Raw genomic sequence first — 14,793 nt, 5'->3', positions numbered from 1 at the left:
TTTTTCCCCCCCCCCCCCCCCCCCCCCCACTTACTTTTTTTTCCCCTCCTTTTCTCGTATGCATGCGTACACATATTTATATATATATTTGTATGTACATGTATTACTGTTGTTGGCTGGTAATTACAGTGAATGGAAGGGGATAGACGAATAAAACAAAGTAATCATAATTTAAAAAAAGAAAAAAAAACACCCTTTAAAAAAATAATAAAAAAAATTTGAAAGGAGGGCCATTGAAACAATGGTTGTTGTTTTGTGTTTGTGTGTGTGTTGGTTTGGTTTGTTTTGGTTTCTCATTGAAGTTGTTTAAGTGGCTCTTTTTTTTTTTCTTTTTTTCTTTTTTTCTCCTTTTTTTGTGTGGATGCATGCATGCATGGTTGTGGGCATGTATGCACAAGGGGGAGGGTGGAGGGTGGGAGGTGCCTCTATTCTCCGCAGGGATCTCTGAACTCATGTCGCCTGCAGATGTCCGTTGTATCATTTTTATTTGGCTTCCTGCTCTGCACCTCCCCATCTTTGTTTTCGTTGGTTGTTGTTTTTTTCTCGTATTTGTGTGTGGTGGGCCGGGAGGAGTGACGATCAAAATTTGCCGTGGCCTTTGAAATAAATGAGAGGAATGTACCAAACGTGGGGCCTCTGGAGGGGAGTGCCACACAGACGGACAGACAGACAGACAGAGACACGCAGGCATTATTTGTGTGCAAATAGAGGAGAAGGAGAATGAAGGGGAGTGAGAAGGAATAATTTGTCTGTGTGATGGGTGCGTAGATGATATCTGTAGTGCACACACGTTACTATCATTATTAACATACAGAGAAAGACGGAAAGACAGACAGACAGAGAGTGCGTGTATCTGTGTATATGTGTGTGTTATTGTACGTGAGGGCGTAGGAGATGCATGAAACCCGTTATTTGTTATTATTATTATTATTTTCCATGTACACGTGGCTGTCGCCAGTGAATTACTCCTTTCCATCTCTTTTTTTTTTTTTCTTGTGCCAATTGACTTATGTCTCTTCACTCACTCTCATCCCTTCTCTCCTGCGCTGCTGCTACTGCGTTTGTGTGTGTGTGTGTGTGTGTGGGAGAGAGAGGGAGAGTTGCTTGAGTGGAGTCGTCCACCAACAACAGCAAGACCAAAAAAAAAAAAAGGAGGGGAAGGGTTAGGGGGGAGGGTTGTGCCTCAGACGGAGCGCACACCTTCTTTGCCCTTTACTCTTTTTTTTTTTTATTGCGCGAAACCCGTGGCTCACAAACACAAACAAAAACACACACACACGCGCGAGCAGTGTGTGCGTGGAAGGGAGTTGTGCGTGTGTGGCGGCAGGTGATTGAAAAAAAAAAATGGCCTCACGAAAACTTCTACTTTTTGGAGGAACGGGTTTTGTGGGGTCACGTGTGCTCTACAAGGCACTCCAGCGCGGATGGAAGGTCACATGCGCATCGCGGGGTGGGCTGCCGCCAGTTGGATCTCCGCTGCTCGATGAGGCCGTGCTGCGGCATCACCACCCGCCGGAGGAGAACTCCACGGACGTTGCCGAGGACGCCACGAGGCAAATAACACCGTTCCACAGCCCGTTGGAGTTTGTCTCGCTTGACGCCACAAGTCGTTCGCAGGTGTTCCACTTCATTGAGGACAATCCTGACGCCACAGCCGTTGTGAGTTGCATCGGGCTTCTGACGCGCGATCACAACGAGGCCAGGCGTGTCTGTGGCGATGCGAACGTCAACATTGCGGCCGCGCTATATGAGCGTGGCAAAGGGGTGCGACGGATGGTGCTGGTGTCGGCTGAGCCGTACCACGAGGCCCTCCCTGTTCTTGGCAGCAGGTGGCTTCTAAAGGGGTATTTTTACGGCAAAAAAATTGCGGAGCGGGCTGTTTTGGAAAACTTAGGCGATCGCGGCGTTGTGCTTCGCCCCGGGTTTATCTACGGCACGCGTTATGTGCCGCTGGGGGAAGGATTTGTTCCGCTGCCACTCTGGCTGCTTGGACGCCCACTGGAGGCCGTCCTGCGACCATTGCACCGGGGAGGCATACTGCTGCCGCCCGTGGACGTCGATTTCGTGGCGGAGGCGGCGGTACGCGCCATTGATGCCGATGCCCCTGTGGGGGTGATGGACTACGCCAAGATGCAGGAGCTCTGCGCGGAGTCGCAGCCGCGGGAAAACACCACGAAAGCGGAACAAAATTAGTCGTAGAAATGACATGGGCGTGTGTCTGTTATATGTGTGTATGGGTGAAATTTTTACGGAAGTTTCAAGTTATCGGTGGCCACTTTTGATGAGGCTTTTTCCTTTTGTTGTTGTTGTTTTTATTGGCCCACGAATACACATTCAAAGTCGTTCACCCACCAAACCCACTTTCACTCCCTGTTGTTGTTGTTTTTTCCCAGTTGTTTTTGACTGCACTCTGTCCCTTTCCCCATGTGACGTTTTTTATTTCTTCTCCACTTCATGTTGCTCTTCTCTCCTGACCCCCCCCCCCCCCCCCTCCCCCTAGAGCGAAGACGAAAGGCAATCAAGGCAAAAACATTCTCTAGATGCGTCGTCTGTCCCGCATGAAGGTTTTTTTGTCTCCAACACTCTTCGTTCGTCATGGCAGCTCGTCATGGTGGCTTTCTCGGCTTCTCTATGGCGCCAATGCGTCCCCGCTCCTTGGCGAATGGGACACGGCAAATAGCAAGGAGAAGGGGAAGCTCGACGACGCGGTGCGGGTGTTGTACTGCAAGGCTCTTGTTCATGCAAGCGGAGGTGGGCGATTGGCGCGCGATTGGGTAGCCGGCTGCTCTGCTCTTGTGGGTGCCTCGGAAAAACTATTGGGTATTGCACTGAAGCATGACGGAACGGAGCAGGACGTGGAGCGCTACCGCGATTACCTCCTTACGACGCTCTGCAAGAGGATGCAGGAGGCGTCTAATGACGGAAATGGTACGGGCAACAGCTCCATGAATAGTAGCAGTGGGGGGAAAGGAACGGTGTCGGCATCTTCAGAGGCCGGGAGTTTAGATGCCAGGGAGCTTGGCAATTTGCCGGAAGTGCGATGTTTTGTGTACGACGCGATGCGTGCGGCGAGCTTCCACCGCTACCACAAAGTGCCGGAGGAGGACCGGCAGCGGTTGTATGCCGTGGCAGAGCGTCTCGGTGTGGAAGAGGAAGTGACTCGCGGCATTTGGCAACTTGTGGAAAAGGAGGGGGCCGTTCAGCGGGAGAAGCAGCGGGCCCTTGACTATCCGTGGAGTGAATGAGCGGGAGAACGCCTGTGATGTGCGTTGTGTGATGTGCTCCAATTGCAATAATAATTATTAAAAAAAAAACCGAGAGCTCAACCCTAAGCGGTGAGAAATGTATTCAGGGCGGTACAGTGCAGGGAGGGGATGGCTGCTTTTATGTTGTTGTTGTTGTTGTTGTTGTTTTACTACAGTCGCGGCACGTCACTTTCATCGTTCCTTCATCTCCCCGTACACATCCATGCATAAATACACACACACAATAGTTTGCGTGTGTGTACATAATTATCATTCTCCTTGGGCCGCTGCTGACTGTAAAGAGGTGGGGGAGGCTGGGTGTCTGCGGCGGGTGCGTGTTTCCCTATCTATCTCTATCTCTCTCTTTTTTTTCTCTCTTCTTTTTCTTTCTTCTTCTCTCTTTATTTGCCAGTCTTTTCCAACCCTACACACGCACACACACACACACCTTCATTAGTTCCGCTTCCCGGATTCCACATTGCACGGAGTGACTGGTATTTATGCATGCATGCGTATCTGCATGTATTTATGTATGCGGCTTGTGTTCACTGATCACGACTCCTTCTCTCTATCTCTTTTCCCTTTTTTTTTTTTCTTCTTCTTTTTTTTTTTTTGCTTCGCCTCTGTCGATGGGTGTAGAGCCTTTTTATTATTATTTAAATTTAAAATTTAAAAAGAAAATAAAAAAAAAACGCAAGTTCAACACGCCATATCCATCTATATATCCATCACAACTGTGTTTCGGATCATTGACTCGTGCACGGCAGGGAAAAAGAAAAGAAAAAAGTTGTAGAAAGGAGAGCGACGGTAGCAAAGGGCGTTTTGGGAACCGGCTTTTTTTTTTTTTTTTTTTTTTTTTCAAGTCAAATGTCATCGCGCTACGACTCCCGAACCACCACCTTTTCCCCTGAGGGGCGTCTTTATCAGGTGGAGTACGCCGAGGAGGCCATTTCGCAGGCCGGCACAGTCATTGGCATTCTCACCACCGGCGGTGTCGTGCTGGGCGCGGAAAAGGGAGTGCAGAACAGTCTCTTTGACTCGGAAAACATGGAGGACAAGAACATCAGCGGTGAAAAGTTGTACAAAATTGCCAGTCACATTGGCTGCAGTGTGGCGGGTGTAACCTCCGATGCCTACGCGCTTCTCAACTACGCTCGACTTAGTGCGAGTCGTCATCACTACACGTACCAAGAGCCGATGGCTGCGGAGGATCTTTGCCGGCTTTTATGCGATGAGAAGCAGTTGTATACGCAATACGGCGGGGTCCGCCCGTTTGGGGTTTCTTTCCTTTTGGCTGGGTGGGACCGCCACCATGGGTACCAGCTGTACCACACGGACACCAGCGGCAACTACAACGCCTGGCGCGCCTACGCCATTGGCCAGAACGACCAGGTGGCCCAATCACTGCTCAAGAGGGACTGGAGGTCTGAGCTTACGCTCGATGAGGGAATTGTCTTGTGCCTGCGCGTTCTGGGAAAGACGATGGATACCGTCAAGCTCTCAGCCGAGCGTCTTGAAGTGGCTGTCCTGCACAAGGTGCCGGCGCCTGCAACGCAGAAGTTGCTGGAGCCGTACGGTGTGTTGCCAAAGACGGTGCCGGAGTTCAAGATACTGAGAGAAACAGACCTCAAGCCGCTCATAGCAGAAGCAGACCGCCAGCGTGAGGCAGAGGAGGCGGCAGAGGCGGAAAAGGAAAAGAAGAAGGAGCAAAAGCTGACATCATCGTGAGTGGTCGATGTGAAAAATTACGTGATAGGGGAATAGAAGCCGGAGAAGAAAAGAAAGGAGGAAAAAAGAAAAAAAGATCAAGCCAAAGGGAAGAGAAGTTCTCGACTACGCCGTGAGCGCTGTGTGTGCTGCACCCACTCACCCGCATCCTCTCTTTTTTGTCTGTTTCTGTGTGATTGCATGCATGGTTGGTGTGTAATCCCCGTTTGTTCTCCACACTTTTTTTCTTTTTTTTTTTTCTACTCTCTCTCTCTCTCTCCCTTCTTTTTTTCGGTTCGGCGAAGAGGCGACGTTGCAAATTTAGCGCGGGCATTTCACCCGCAGGAACACTTGGAGTTTAACAGACAGAAAGAGACACAAACGGTTGAACAGAACAAACGCAAAATTTATTATTTGTTTGTTTTTTTGTTAGTTGGTTTGTTGGTTGGCAACTTTTTTTACCCTCTTGAAACTGAATTTCATTTCTTCCAGCAGTACTGGGCCCGCCTACTCGATCTTCCTTTGCTGCGTAGATTGCTCTTGGATTTATAAACATATATAAAGGGGGTTGTCTTGGAAAGGGTACTTTAAGTTGAAAAAAGGGGTAAGGAAAGGCAAGGAAGTTAAGGGGGGGGGGGGGGGAAACGGCTGTGTATAATACACATATACAAATACATAGATACCCTTAGCAGACTTGGTTACGATAGGCATAGGGAGAAGGGAGAAAAAGAGGAGAAGGAGTGAGGCGTGAAGGTTTAGGTTGACAGGAAGGGAAGGTGTTATGAATCCCGGTGGTGAATCAAACTTCCAGACACTGGTACGGAGGCGTAATCATGTGGGACCTGTTTTTCATCCAACCTTAAGGCGCACGCAGGAGGTAATTCGACGGCCGGAATGGGTACGGCGTGCTGGCGAGGCAGTTGCCCATCGCGGATCGGTTGGAATTGTGGGTCTCTTTGCATTGATGTTTGCGAATTGCTTTGGTGGCGGCTACGGCTTTGAAGACACAGTTGGCGCAGCGGGCCCGCTTGTGACACTTGTGGTGTGTCTTATTTTGCCATGGGTCTGGTCCCTGCCAACGGGTCTGGCGGTGGCGGAACTGTCCACAGCAGTGCCGAGCAACTCGGGTGTTCTCATGTGGGTGAATGCAGCCTTCCCACCTTATGTCTCGTTCTTTTGCATTATCACGACAGTGTTCATTACGTTTGTGGGCAATGCAACATATCCCAGTCTTGCCTCTGCGTATGTGACAGGACTTGTGTCTTTGAACAAGGGCGCAGAAATTGGTGTGAAGATTGGAGTTGTTGTCTTTTGTTGTGTTCTCAATTGCTCAGGCATTGAACTTGTCGGATCGGCCTGCGTGGTGGTGTGTGTGGTCGCCATGATGCCATTTTTGATACTTTCATTTCAGCAAATATTTACCCACGGCCTTGATGGTCAGGCCATTGCGCATGTAAACGCGTCAAGTATTGACTGGGCATCATTTCTAAGCATGGTGACGTGGAACTACGCCAACATTGAAAATGCGGGGGCGATGGTTGAAGAGGTATCGAATCCAAAAAAGACATTCCCGATCATGATGGTGCCGCTTATGTTTTCTTCGTACATTGCATATCTGCTTCCGATGTTGGCTGGGGTCAGCGCGCTTGGTCCTCATCAGAATTGGGCCGACTGGCAAGCAGGGCGTTGGCCACAGATCGCACACATCATTTCTGGAGATTGGCTAAAGTACTATCTCTTTTCCGGGTCCATCGTGAGTGGGGTGGGTTTCACCCTGACGTCGATGTGCTGTACAAGCCGCTTGTTGGCAGGCATGGGCACGATGGAGATGTTTCCCAAGAGGATCTCACGTATCATTGGGTATTATCACCCAACCATTGGCACGCCGATACCAGCAATTGTGTTGAATGCGACCGTGACGTTGATTTTCTGTATCTCCTTTGATTTTGGTGATGTTGTGGCGATGTGTCAGTCACTTTACTGTCTGCGCATGTTGCTGATTTACGCCTCCCTTATTAAACTGCGCATTGACCACCCAGATCTACCGCGGCCATATGCCTTGCCCTGCAACACTGTCGCTGCTGCACTCTGTCTCGTGCCATCGGCAATATTTTGTTTTGCTGCCGCCATCGTCTCTTCCATGGTTTCCCTCGCGATTGGATTGTCGCTTGTCGCATTCCTCATTCTGGTGGGAATCGGGTCGTACCTGTACTGCCGCTATGTCGCCCGTAACGGCTTCCAGGGGGTGATTGTTCAATGCGAGACCTCGGATGGCGATGACATCCCCGCTGAGGACGATAGGGAGGGCCCCCCGCTGAGCCGGGGCGTCTTTTACAACGATGGTTACGACGAACGGCAAGGCAAACTCATTTTGGGCATATTTCCTACCGGTCAGTGCCCGTCGCCGATTGGAAATGGCTCCGGGACGGCGACGGATGTCACTGGGGAGCCCGAGAAGACATTTAGCGGCAGAGGCTTCGGCCGCACGTCCCCGACTGGCATGATGAGTTCATTGGGCGCGCAACGTGAGATGACGGGCCTCTACGATCTCCCAACCACCAACGGCAACGATGGCGAGAAGCCCGCCGATCCAAATGGAGAAGGCCGGGGCTTCACAAACAAAAACGCCGGCACCTCCTGCACTGAAGCAAATGCCCACACGTAAACATCGGCGGATGAGGGGTGGCACACGAGGCCTCTCGCACACGGCTCCTTTGCCGTGACTCCTGCCGCAATAATTCACGCAGTGAATGGATGGATAAATGAATTGCAGGCACTTTTGCGTACCAGCAATTTTGTCCTATTCCAAATTTTTGTCAGTAAATATATATACATATATATATACATATGGCTTTGACGGCAATACAAGGCTTTTTTTTTTTTTCTGTCTGTCTGTCTGTCTGTTTGTTTTTGTTGTTGTTATTACTTTTGATCTTCGCTGATTTTGGAAGGTGAGAGAGACAACAACAACAACAACAAAAAAAAAAAACTGCCTGGAAATGCATATAATGCAATATTTGGGTGTACGTGCATGTTTATGTATGGATGTATAAATATACACATGTAACCTGCCCCCCCTGCCCACTTTATTATTATTATTATCTCTACATCTGCGCATTGCCCGCTGCGATGCGCACATAAGCGGATGTAGTGTTATTGAGTCACCGGAGGTGGCGGGGGGAGATGTCACGAATGGGAGGAATTGATAGACAAGCGTAATGGAAAAAAAAAAAAAAAGAAAAAAAAAAAGGGATTAAAATGAGGTAGATATTTAATTTACGGTTCGTTGGAATTTACTTTTGTGTGGGTGTGGGAGGGGAGTTTTTTTGCCATGCATGTAAACTGCCCGCGTGTGTGTGTGTGTGTGTGTGTTGTTTTTTTGGGCGTTACGTTCTCTGGAGGGAAATAATGGGAGAGGGAAGTGCTGGCGACCGTACGCCACGGTCCGGTTGTATTTGCAGCCATGAAAGATGTCGGCGGAAATTTACTTCCGTCGTTGCTCCGAACCTCTCCTCAGATGTCATTTCTTGCTTTCTCTCTCTCTCTGTTTGTTTTTGTGTGTGAAGAGTTGGAGGGGGGGGGAGGGCGGTCACCGCATGTGCGTCACGGGGACAGATGGGGCCTGTGACTTGCCACCAACTGGGAGACTCGTTAGAAGCCGCGGGATGTAAACATCGGTGGCGTCCTGCGTCCAACGTAAAAGAAAAAAAAAAAGGGAAAATTCACGGCACGTTGAGAACGGCCCTGCATGTGTGGTGTCACTTGCGGAGTTGTTGGGAACATGTCGTCATGATATGCGCTCATGGAACATTTGGTGGCGGTGGCGGTGGTGAGTTTGTTGTTTGTTCTGTCCAAACTGTTGATCAGCCCTCCGATGGCAATGTAAAGGTGTGCATCTTAGGCACCTTGTGTGGTTAGAAGGGAACGGAAGGAGGGGGAAAAAACTGTAGGTGCTTCCCTCTGGTTTTGGAGGAAAGGGCGGGGTCTTTTTCTATTTTTTTTTTTTTGCTTTATTTTACTTCCTTGAAAAAAAAAAGAGGAAATATATTATTTATTAGAAGTGACATGTTTTTAAAATGCGTGTCATGTTGTCTTCGCTTCTTTTTTTTTTTTTTTTTCGGCTTCTCCGTCAGCAAATTATGCAAGTGTATGCGTGTGGATTATCTATCTTTGCTGCGTTCTCGCCTTACTTCTTCCCTTTTCCTCTTCATATGTGACGTGGCTACTCACAGGGAGAAATCATGCAAGCAGCGGAGGAAAAGGAAGAAAAAGGAGGAGGGCAAATGCGAACCCCATGCGGGAACGCACCGCCCTCCCTGGTCACAAGGAAAATTAAGCAGACACACGCCTACACTATTCGCGGACCTACAACAAACACATACTTCACGCTTCGTGTGAGCGCTGATACCGCCGCCGTGCCACCACTGCCCCGTGTGGCAGCAGCAGTCTCCCCTTCCGCGTCCACCTCTAGAGCTAGAGCGAGGGGGCAGAAGCCACACCAAACATTACCATCCCAAACCTCATCAAATTCGTCCCCCTTGTCCGTGTTTCCTCAGCTGTCCTCTCCCCCCACGTCCACCTTGTGGCAACCGCCCTGCGTTGCGCTGGAGCATCGCTGGCGTTTCATCCGGAAGGAGGAATTTTGCCTCGTGCGTTCTCCGCTTGGAACAGAGACGACGGCAATAAATCACGCGTCAAGGAACGAGCCGTCCGCCCTGCGGCGCCTGGCCGAGGAACATTCACTCCCCTCTATGCATCCACTGTGCAGAAGACAACCGCAGTCGTCATCAACGGATCGACCTGAGGAGGAGCTAGCGATGCAGCAGATTCAGGATATGAGGCTGAGGACGTGGGGGCTGCGGCGAGGGTGGCTTGAAGAGATGCTGCAGGACGACGATGGCGTTGGTGACGCAGGTAAGGAAGAAACTTCTCCGGCAACGGATCCAAGCCCCCTCGGCAATGCGGACGGGACCGTGCGCCCAACACCACCGGTCTTTTTAGGCATTAAGTCCGCACCAGCAATGAACGCAGCCAGTGAAGGGACGGCAGCGACGACGACGACGGGAGCGATGATATTAGCGGCGGATGGGGATGGGGATGGGGATGGGGATGGGGATGGGGATGGGGATGATGTTAGCGGCAAGAAAGCCGCACGAGGTGGGAATATTCCCGGTGGAAGACGCCTCTCCATCCCGGCACCACCTCCACCTCACTCAACGGCAACAGAAAAAGCTGACGGCAAAATCCCTCGCCCAGTGTCCACGATCGCAGTTGCGGCGCAGCGTCTCCGTGACAAGTTGTTGACGGCCTCCTTCCAGAGAATGGTCAATGATCTCGTGGAAACGCATGCGTACACTCCAGAAGAACAGGTGGCGCTCTTCCGTCACGCCCACATATTCCGTGAACTTCCGCTTCAGTCACGCTACCACGAGATGCACCCAATATGTGATTTGCGTCCCGCCAGCGAAGATTTTCTTCCGGTAAAAGATTTCAACGCCGCCGCGCGTGAAAATAAAAGTACGGCTTTTCGTCAGAGGCGGCAGAGGCGGCAGCAGCAGAATGAATGTGCGACGACAGGACTGTTAGGGTAAAGCATGGCAAAAATCAACGGCGAAATGTGCACCAATCCCAGCCACTTAAGATGGAATGGTAAAGGGAGATGGAAGGTGGCAGTACGAGTAATTTCGCTGTGGAAGGCGTAGGAGTTGCTGTGGAGTAAAGGGAAAAGTCGTGTATTACTACCCCTTTCTCTCTCCCTCAGTTGCTTTAGGTCCCATATATATATATATATATATATATATATATATATAATGGACATATGTATGCTTGTATGTAAGAAACACGAGGGTACATTGAAAACTGGAATTCCCAAAAGACTTGTTTCTGTTTTTTATTGCTTTATTTTTATTCATTGTGTTTATGCAATACCGTTTTTTTTTTTTTTTTTTTGGGGGGGGGGGTTTCCTGTATTTGCTCATCGCTATCATCACCATACATGTATGTACGCTTTCCACCTGCCTTCCCCCCGCAATGGGTGCTCTGTACGGATAATACGTTGATGATTGGATGATGGTGGCGGTGATTGCAGTCTTTTTTACTTTTTTATATTGCGAATATGATGCTGCATTACACACGCGCACGCTATTGCACACAATGCCCCCCACGTGTCTCTCTTTCCATACTTTTTTTCTTCTTCTTCTTCCCCCCCCCCCAACCCCTTTTTATCATTTACTATATTTGCTGTTTGATCGCTTGCGTCTTGTTTGTTTATTTGCTTACTTTTTGCCTACTGTTTTATAGTTATATATATATACACATCCGTGGTGCACGTGCGTGTGAAGGGGAGATGCGAGTTGTGGAAGGAAAACAGAGGAGCAGAGGGTGCGCATATATACGCATCCGCCTATAATATATATATATATATATACCCTGGCAATTGTGATTCTTTTTTTTTCTGTGTGTGTGTGTGTATGTGTGTCTCTCCCCTTTGCTTTTGCACGGTGTTGGGTGGGGTGTGTGTGTGTGTGTGTGTGTGTGTTTTTGTTTTTTGGAGGCTTCGTGTTTTATGCTTCTCTGATTATTATTAATTATGTTTTGTTTTTGTTTTTTTGCTTGTCGTGTCCCCATCTTCTTCCCCCCACATTTCTTTCATGCGTGTCTGCTCTGGACATCTTGCCGGAAGGAAGGGTGAAAGAAAAGTAATTTTTTTTTATATATTTTATTTTATAAACAGAAAGACAGCAATTGGACGGCGCTGTGCGTGTTTGTGGTAACACACAAACAAACAAACAAACAAAAAGGCAGGTGAAGAAAAAAAAAAAGGTTTTTAATAAAAGGACGCAACGGAAGCTCCGCCAGCGTTTGGGAGAAGGTCAAAAGAAGAAGGACAGAAAAGCGGTAGGAAAGGACGGAACCAAAGGAAAAGGGGGGAGGAACTCTCTGTATTCCTTTTTGCTTTTTTTTTTTTTTTTGTGTGTGTGTGTTTTTAAATTCCACCCATATATCGCCTCCGGACAGCAATGGTGGGCGAGAAGGAAGGGCAGCACCACCACCAGCAGCAGCAGCAGCAGGAGAAGGAGGGGGTTGGTGGCATGTTGAGAGCCTTCGTGCCGTTGATTCCAGAGGCGCAGAACGCCAATCCCACCCCAGAGTCCCCGTTCCTTCTTTCACCCGAGAAGGACCGGCGAGGGGAATTTGCCGCAGCAGGAGTTGATGACGACGATGACGGTTACAAGAGCTCCGCCGAACAGACACCACGTCACGGCCGCACTGGTGGCGGCGATGGTGGTGATGATGATAGTCATAGTAGTATTTGTAGCCAGAGCAGGAGCTTTGGGGCACTTAAGGAAAGCACGAGAAGTGCTGATGATGGAGATGACAGTATGAAGGAGGGAATTAAGAAGAAGAGTGTGATTGGTAACGGCATGGACGGGAAAAAGCGGTGGACAAGTGAAATGGAGGCAACGGACCTTATAAGGGACGACGATGAGGATGACATTAGCACAGAGGTGACAAGGAATGGAAACATACATGCAGTACGAGGAGACTTCCAAAGTATCAAGAGTAAGATGACATCCCCCGTGAGAGGGGGAACGTCGCAGAGGGAAGCGATGAGTCGACCGGACCTTTGGCATTTTGACGGTGGCGTGAAGGATTTATCGTCATCACGCGAGGAAGTGGGTGGCGGTTGCCCATGTGCCGACCATCACCCGCTTCCCATGTACAACAGCGATTGTTTCCTTAGAACGTCAGGTAAGGATGAGGAAGAGGACGAGGAGAAGAAAGAGGAGGAGGAGGAGGAGCAGCCAGTAGTGAAAAAGCGGAACAAGAAATGTGCTTTTCGTAGTTTCCAAAACTGTGATAAAAACGAAGGCGGTGGGCGTGGCGAAGTGCGTCGATGGCGCACGATGAATAGCCGCCCGACGACTGCCTCGGGTTTGTTGGGTGCCGGGGGTAGCGGGGCAACGACGGTGAAGGTTGATAGACGGATGGATTCTTCCACCGGTGGTATGGGATCCATTGGCGGTCATCACTTAACCATTCTGGAGGGTGGTGTCTTCATGAAGGAATCATGCTCCCACCGTGAGGAGCGCTTTTATGAGATGCTAAAGCCGGTGCAGGACTACGTCTGGCGCCACCCGGAGCTACTGGAGACGTTTTATCCGCTTTCCTCCTCCTCTTCCTCCTCGGAGTGCAGTAATGATGCCATGGAGAATAGTGATGAGCAGCAACACGGAAATGGGAAAAAGGGCGAGGAGGGAAAAAAGTTGGAGCGGCAACATTCCGCCTCGGCCCAGTGGAATTGGTGGCGGCGACGACGTCGACCATCTGAGATTACACGTGGGACACACGACATGCATTCTGACAGCACCCCCAGCCCGGAGGGCGGGAGCTCACGGGAGAGGGACACGGTAACGGCAGTCAGTGAGGGGCGACATTGGGATGTTCTCATCCCGCTTGTGCCGTTCGTTCCGCGATACATTGGCCTTCGCCGCGTGCTTCTGGAGACGGATGGGGTTAGTACAAAAAAGAGTGAGTGGGTCCCGTCGTCGGCCGGCGCACAGGATGGGACACCCATGCAAAGATGTTCTAGCACACTAGCCACCAGCCGGGCCTTTGAAAAGGAAGGAAAAACAGAAGAGGGAAACTTTTGTCAAATGATCGTTCTGGAGGATTTATGCAAAGGTTTTATGCATCCCTGCATCCTTGACATCAAGATGGGCAGTCGACAGTATGGGATGAATCCGTCCGAGGCAAAGCTACGTAGCAAGGAGCGCAAGGCGATGCTTTCGACGTCTATGCAGTACGGTGTGCGGCTAGCGGGAATGAAGCGCTGGTGCCCCGACACGCAGCAGTACGAGACACGGTCAAAAGTTGCCGGTCGAAATTTGACACTGGAGGAGCTGCGGGAAACGATCTCCCGCTTTACGCAGTGTAGCAAACGCCTGCGGTATAAATTTCGCAAGCAGGTTCGACGGTTGCGTTGTGCCTTCATGAATCAAAACGTTTTCCGCTTTTTCACGTCCTCGTTGCTGTTTGTGTACGACGCCGATCGCCCGCTGCTTTCCTCGCGCGTTGTGATGGTTGATTTTGCCTTCACGTACGAACGGGAGGAGTTGCAGCGCGGTGGGGACCCCGAGGCGACGTACGAACGGGATTTTGGGTACATCAAAGCCCTCGATACGATGCTTACGATACTCGCCTAACGACATGACGCACCGCGAGGGGAGGTATGGAGAGAGAGAGAGAGAGAGAGAGAGAGAGAGAGAGAGAGAGAGAGAGAGAGAGAGAGAGAGAGAGAGAGAGAGAGAGAGAGAGAGACGCCTCAATTGAGGGGAAACATGCGTCACCCAGAAGAAGACATGAGAAGAGAACAAAATTAACTTTTTTGTGTTATATATGTATATATATATATTTATATTTATATTTAGCTTTAGAAACACTGAAAGCGAATTGTAGTGGATGCGTGCAACTACCAGGACGTGTCTGCACTTCATTCCCTCGTTTTGCTTTTGCTTTTGCTATTCCTTTTTCTTTTTTTTTTCCTTTTTTTTTCCTTTGCGTTTTTGTCCGGTCTTCTTCCGTCTTTTTGTAATGTATGCTGGTATGTATGTTGTGGTATGTGCGTTACTCGTGGGGGTTGTTTTTTTGAGGGGGGGTTGGGGGGGGGGGCGAAGGCACAGACGGAGAGCGATGGGAAGAGACACGGACGAGTTTAGAATTGACGGGGGCAAAAAAAAAAAAAAAAGAAAACGAAGAAGAAGAAAAAAAGAAGTGATTTTTAGGCAAAAAAAAGGAAAAGTCTATTTTTTTTCTTTTTTTTTTTTTTTTTTGTCTTCCT

The 14,793-nt window shown here is 49.6% G+C and overlaps 6 protein-coding genes across 6 annotated transcripts, besides 38 other annotated features; all 6 read left to right on the top strand.

Annotated features, from left to right (window-relative positions):
• Positions 1–10,870: a sequence feature (heterozygous, non-Esmeraldo-like haplotype).
• Positions 6–28: a microsatellite.
• Positions 196–220: a sequence feature (AT_rich).
• Positions 318–355: a microsatellite.
• Positions 654–678: a microsatellite.
• Positions 1,063–1,084: a microsatellite.
• On the top strand, positions 1,345–2,193 carry Tc00.1047053506985.10 (hypothetical protein, conserved; the record flags this gene model as incomplete). The annotated part of the gene is made up of 1 exon (XM_803001.1): positions 1,345–2,193. The coding sequence occupies one exon, from the start codon at positions 1,345–1,347 to the stop codon at positions 2,191–2,193; it is 849 nt and encodes a 282-aa protein (XP_808094.1).
• Positions 2,475–2,497: a microsatellite.
• Tc00.1047053506985.20 (hypothetical protein, conserved) lies at positions 2,541–3,245 on the top strand (the record flags this gene model as incomplete). Its single annotated transcript, XM_803002.1, has 1 exon — positions 2,541–3,245. The coding sequence occupies one exon, from the start codon at positions 2,541–2,543 to the stop codon at positions 3,243–3,245; it is 705 nt and encodes a 234-aa protein (XP_808095.1).
• Positions 3,292–3,314: a sequence feature (AT_rich).
• Positions 3,388–3,412: a microsatellite.
• Positions 3,584–3,648: a sequence feature (CT-rich).
• Positions 3,740–3,780: a microsatellite.
• Positions 3,828–3,859: a microsatellite.
• Positions 3,889–3,937: a sequence feature (AT_rich).
• Positions 4,080–4,104: a microsatellite.
• On the top strand, positions 4,113–4,973 carry Tc00.1047053506985.30 (proteasome alpha 3 subunit, putative; the record flags this gene model as incomplete). The annotated part of the gene is made up of 1 exon (XM_803003.1): positions 4,113–4,973. The coding sequence occupies one exon, from the start codon at positions 4,113–4,115 to the stop codon at positions 4,971–4,973; it is 861 nt and encodes a 286-aa protein (XP_808096.1).
• Positions 4,997–5,071: a sequence feature (GA-rich).
• Positions 5,193–5,244: a sequence feature (T-rich).
• Positions 5,363–5,399: a microsatellite.
• Positions 5,734–7,617, top strand: Tc00.1047053506985.40 (amino acid permease, putative; the record flags this gene model as incomplete). The annotated part of the gene is made up of 1 exon (XM_803004.1): positions 5,734–7,617. One exon carries the CDS (start codon positions 5,734–5,736, stop codon positions 7,615–7,617), a length of 1,884 nt encoding a protein of 627 aa, XP_808097.1.
• Positions 7,776–7,801: a microsatellite.
• Positions 7,836–7,860: a microsatellite.
• Positions 8,175–8,201: a microsatellite.
• Positions 8,303–8,324: a microsatellite.
• On the top strand, positions 9,194–10,543 carry Tc00.1047053506985.50 (hypothetical protein, conserved; the record flags this gene model as incomplete). The annotated part of the gene is made up of 1 exon (XM_803005.1): positions 9,194–10,543. One exon carries the CDS (start codon positions 9,194–9,196, stop codon positions 10,541–10,543), a length of 1,350 nt encoding a protein of 449 aa, XP_808098.1.
• Positions 10,728–10,762: a microsatellite.
• Positions 10,871–11,273: a sequence feature (areas merged during assembly that could not be assigned to a particular haplotype. This can correspond to areas where the two haplotypes were merged or to regions with more than two copies in the genome that were merged during assembly.).
• Positions 11,274–11,492: a sequence feature (heterozygous, Esmeraldo-like haplotype).
• Positions 11,357–11,379: a sequence feature (AT_rich).
• Positions 11,408–11,430: a microsatellite.
• Positions 11,465–11,490: a microsatellite.
• Positions 11,493–11,559: a sequence feature (haploid, non-Esmeraldo-like haplotype).
• Positions 11,560–14,793: a sequence feature (heterozygous, non-Esmeraldo-like haplotype).
• Positions 11,652–11,682: a sequence feature (AT_rich).
• Positions 11,724–11,749: a microsatellite.
• On the top strand, positions 11,972–14,158 carry Tc00.1047053506985.60 (inositol polyphosphate kinase-like protein, putative; the record flags this gene model as incomplete). Its single annotated transcript, XM_803006.1, has 1 exon — positions 11,972–14,158. One exon carries the CDS (start codon positions 11,972–11,974, stop codon positions 14,156–14,158), a length of 2,187 nt encoding a protein of 728 aa, XP_808099.1.
• Positions 11,992–12,022: a microsatellite.
• Positions 12,708–12,754: a microsatellite.
• Positions 14,188–14,273: a microsatellite.
• Positions 14,347–14,379: a microsatellite.
• Positions 14,481–14,512: a sequence feature (T-rich).
• Positions 14,685–14,726: a sequence feature (A-rich).
• Positions 14,759–14,785: a microsatellite.

The sequence above is a fragment of the Trypanosoma cruzi genome, genomic scaffold (assembly GCF_000209065.1).
Source record: "Trypanosoma cruzi strain CL Brener 1047053517081 genomic scaffold, whole genome shotgun sequence".
NCBI lineage: Eukaryota > Euglenozoa > Kinetoplastea > Trypanosomatida > Trypanosomatidae > Trypanosoma > Trypanosoma cruzi.
The sequence above is the reverse complement of the archived record's forward strand: the minus strand, read 5'-3'. Positions and strand labels throughout refer to the sequence as shown.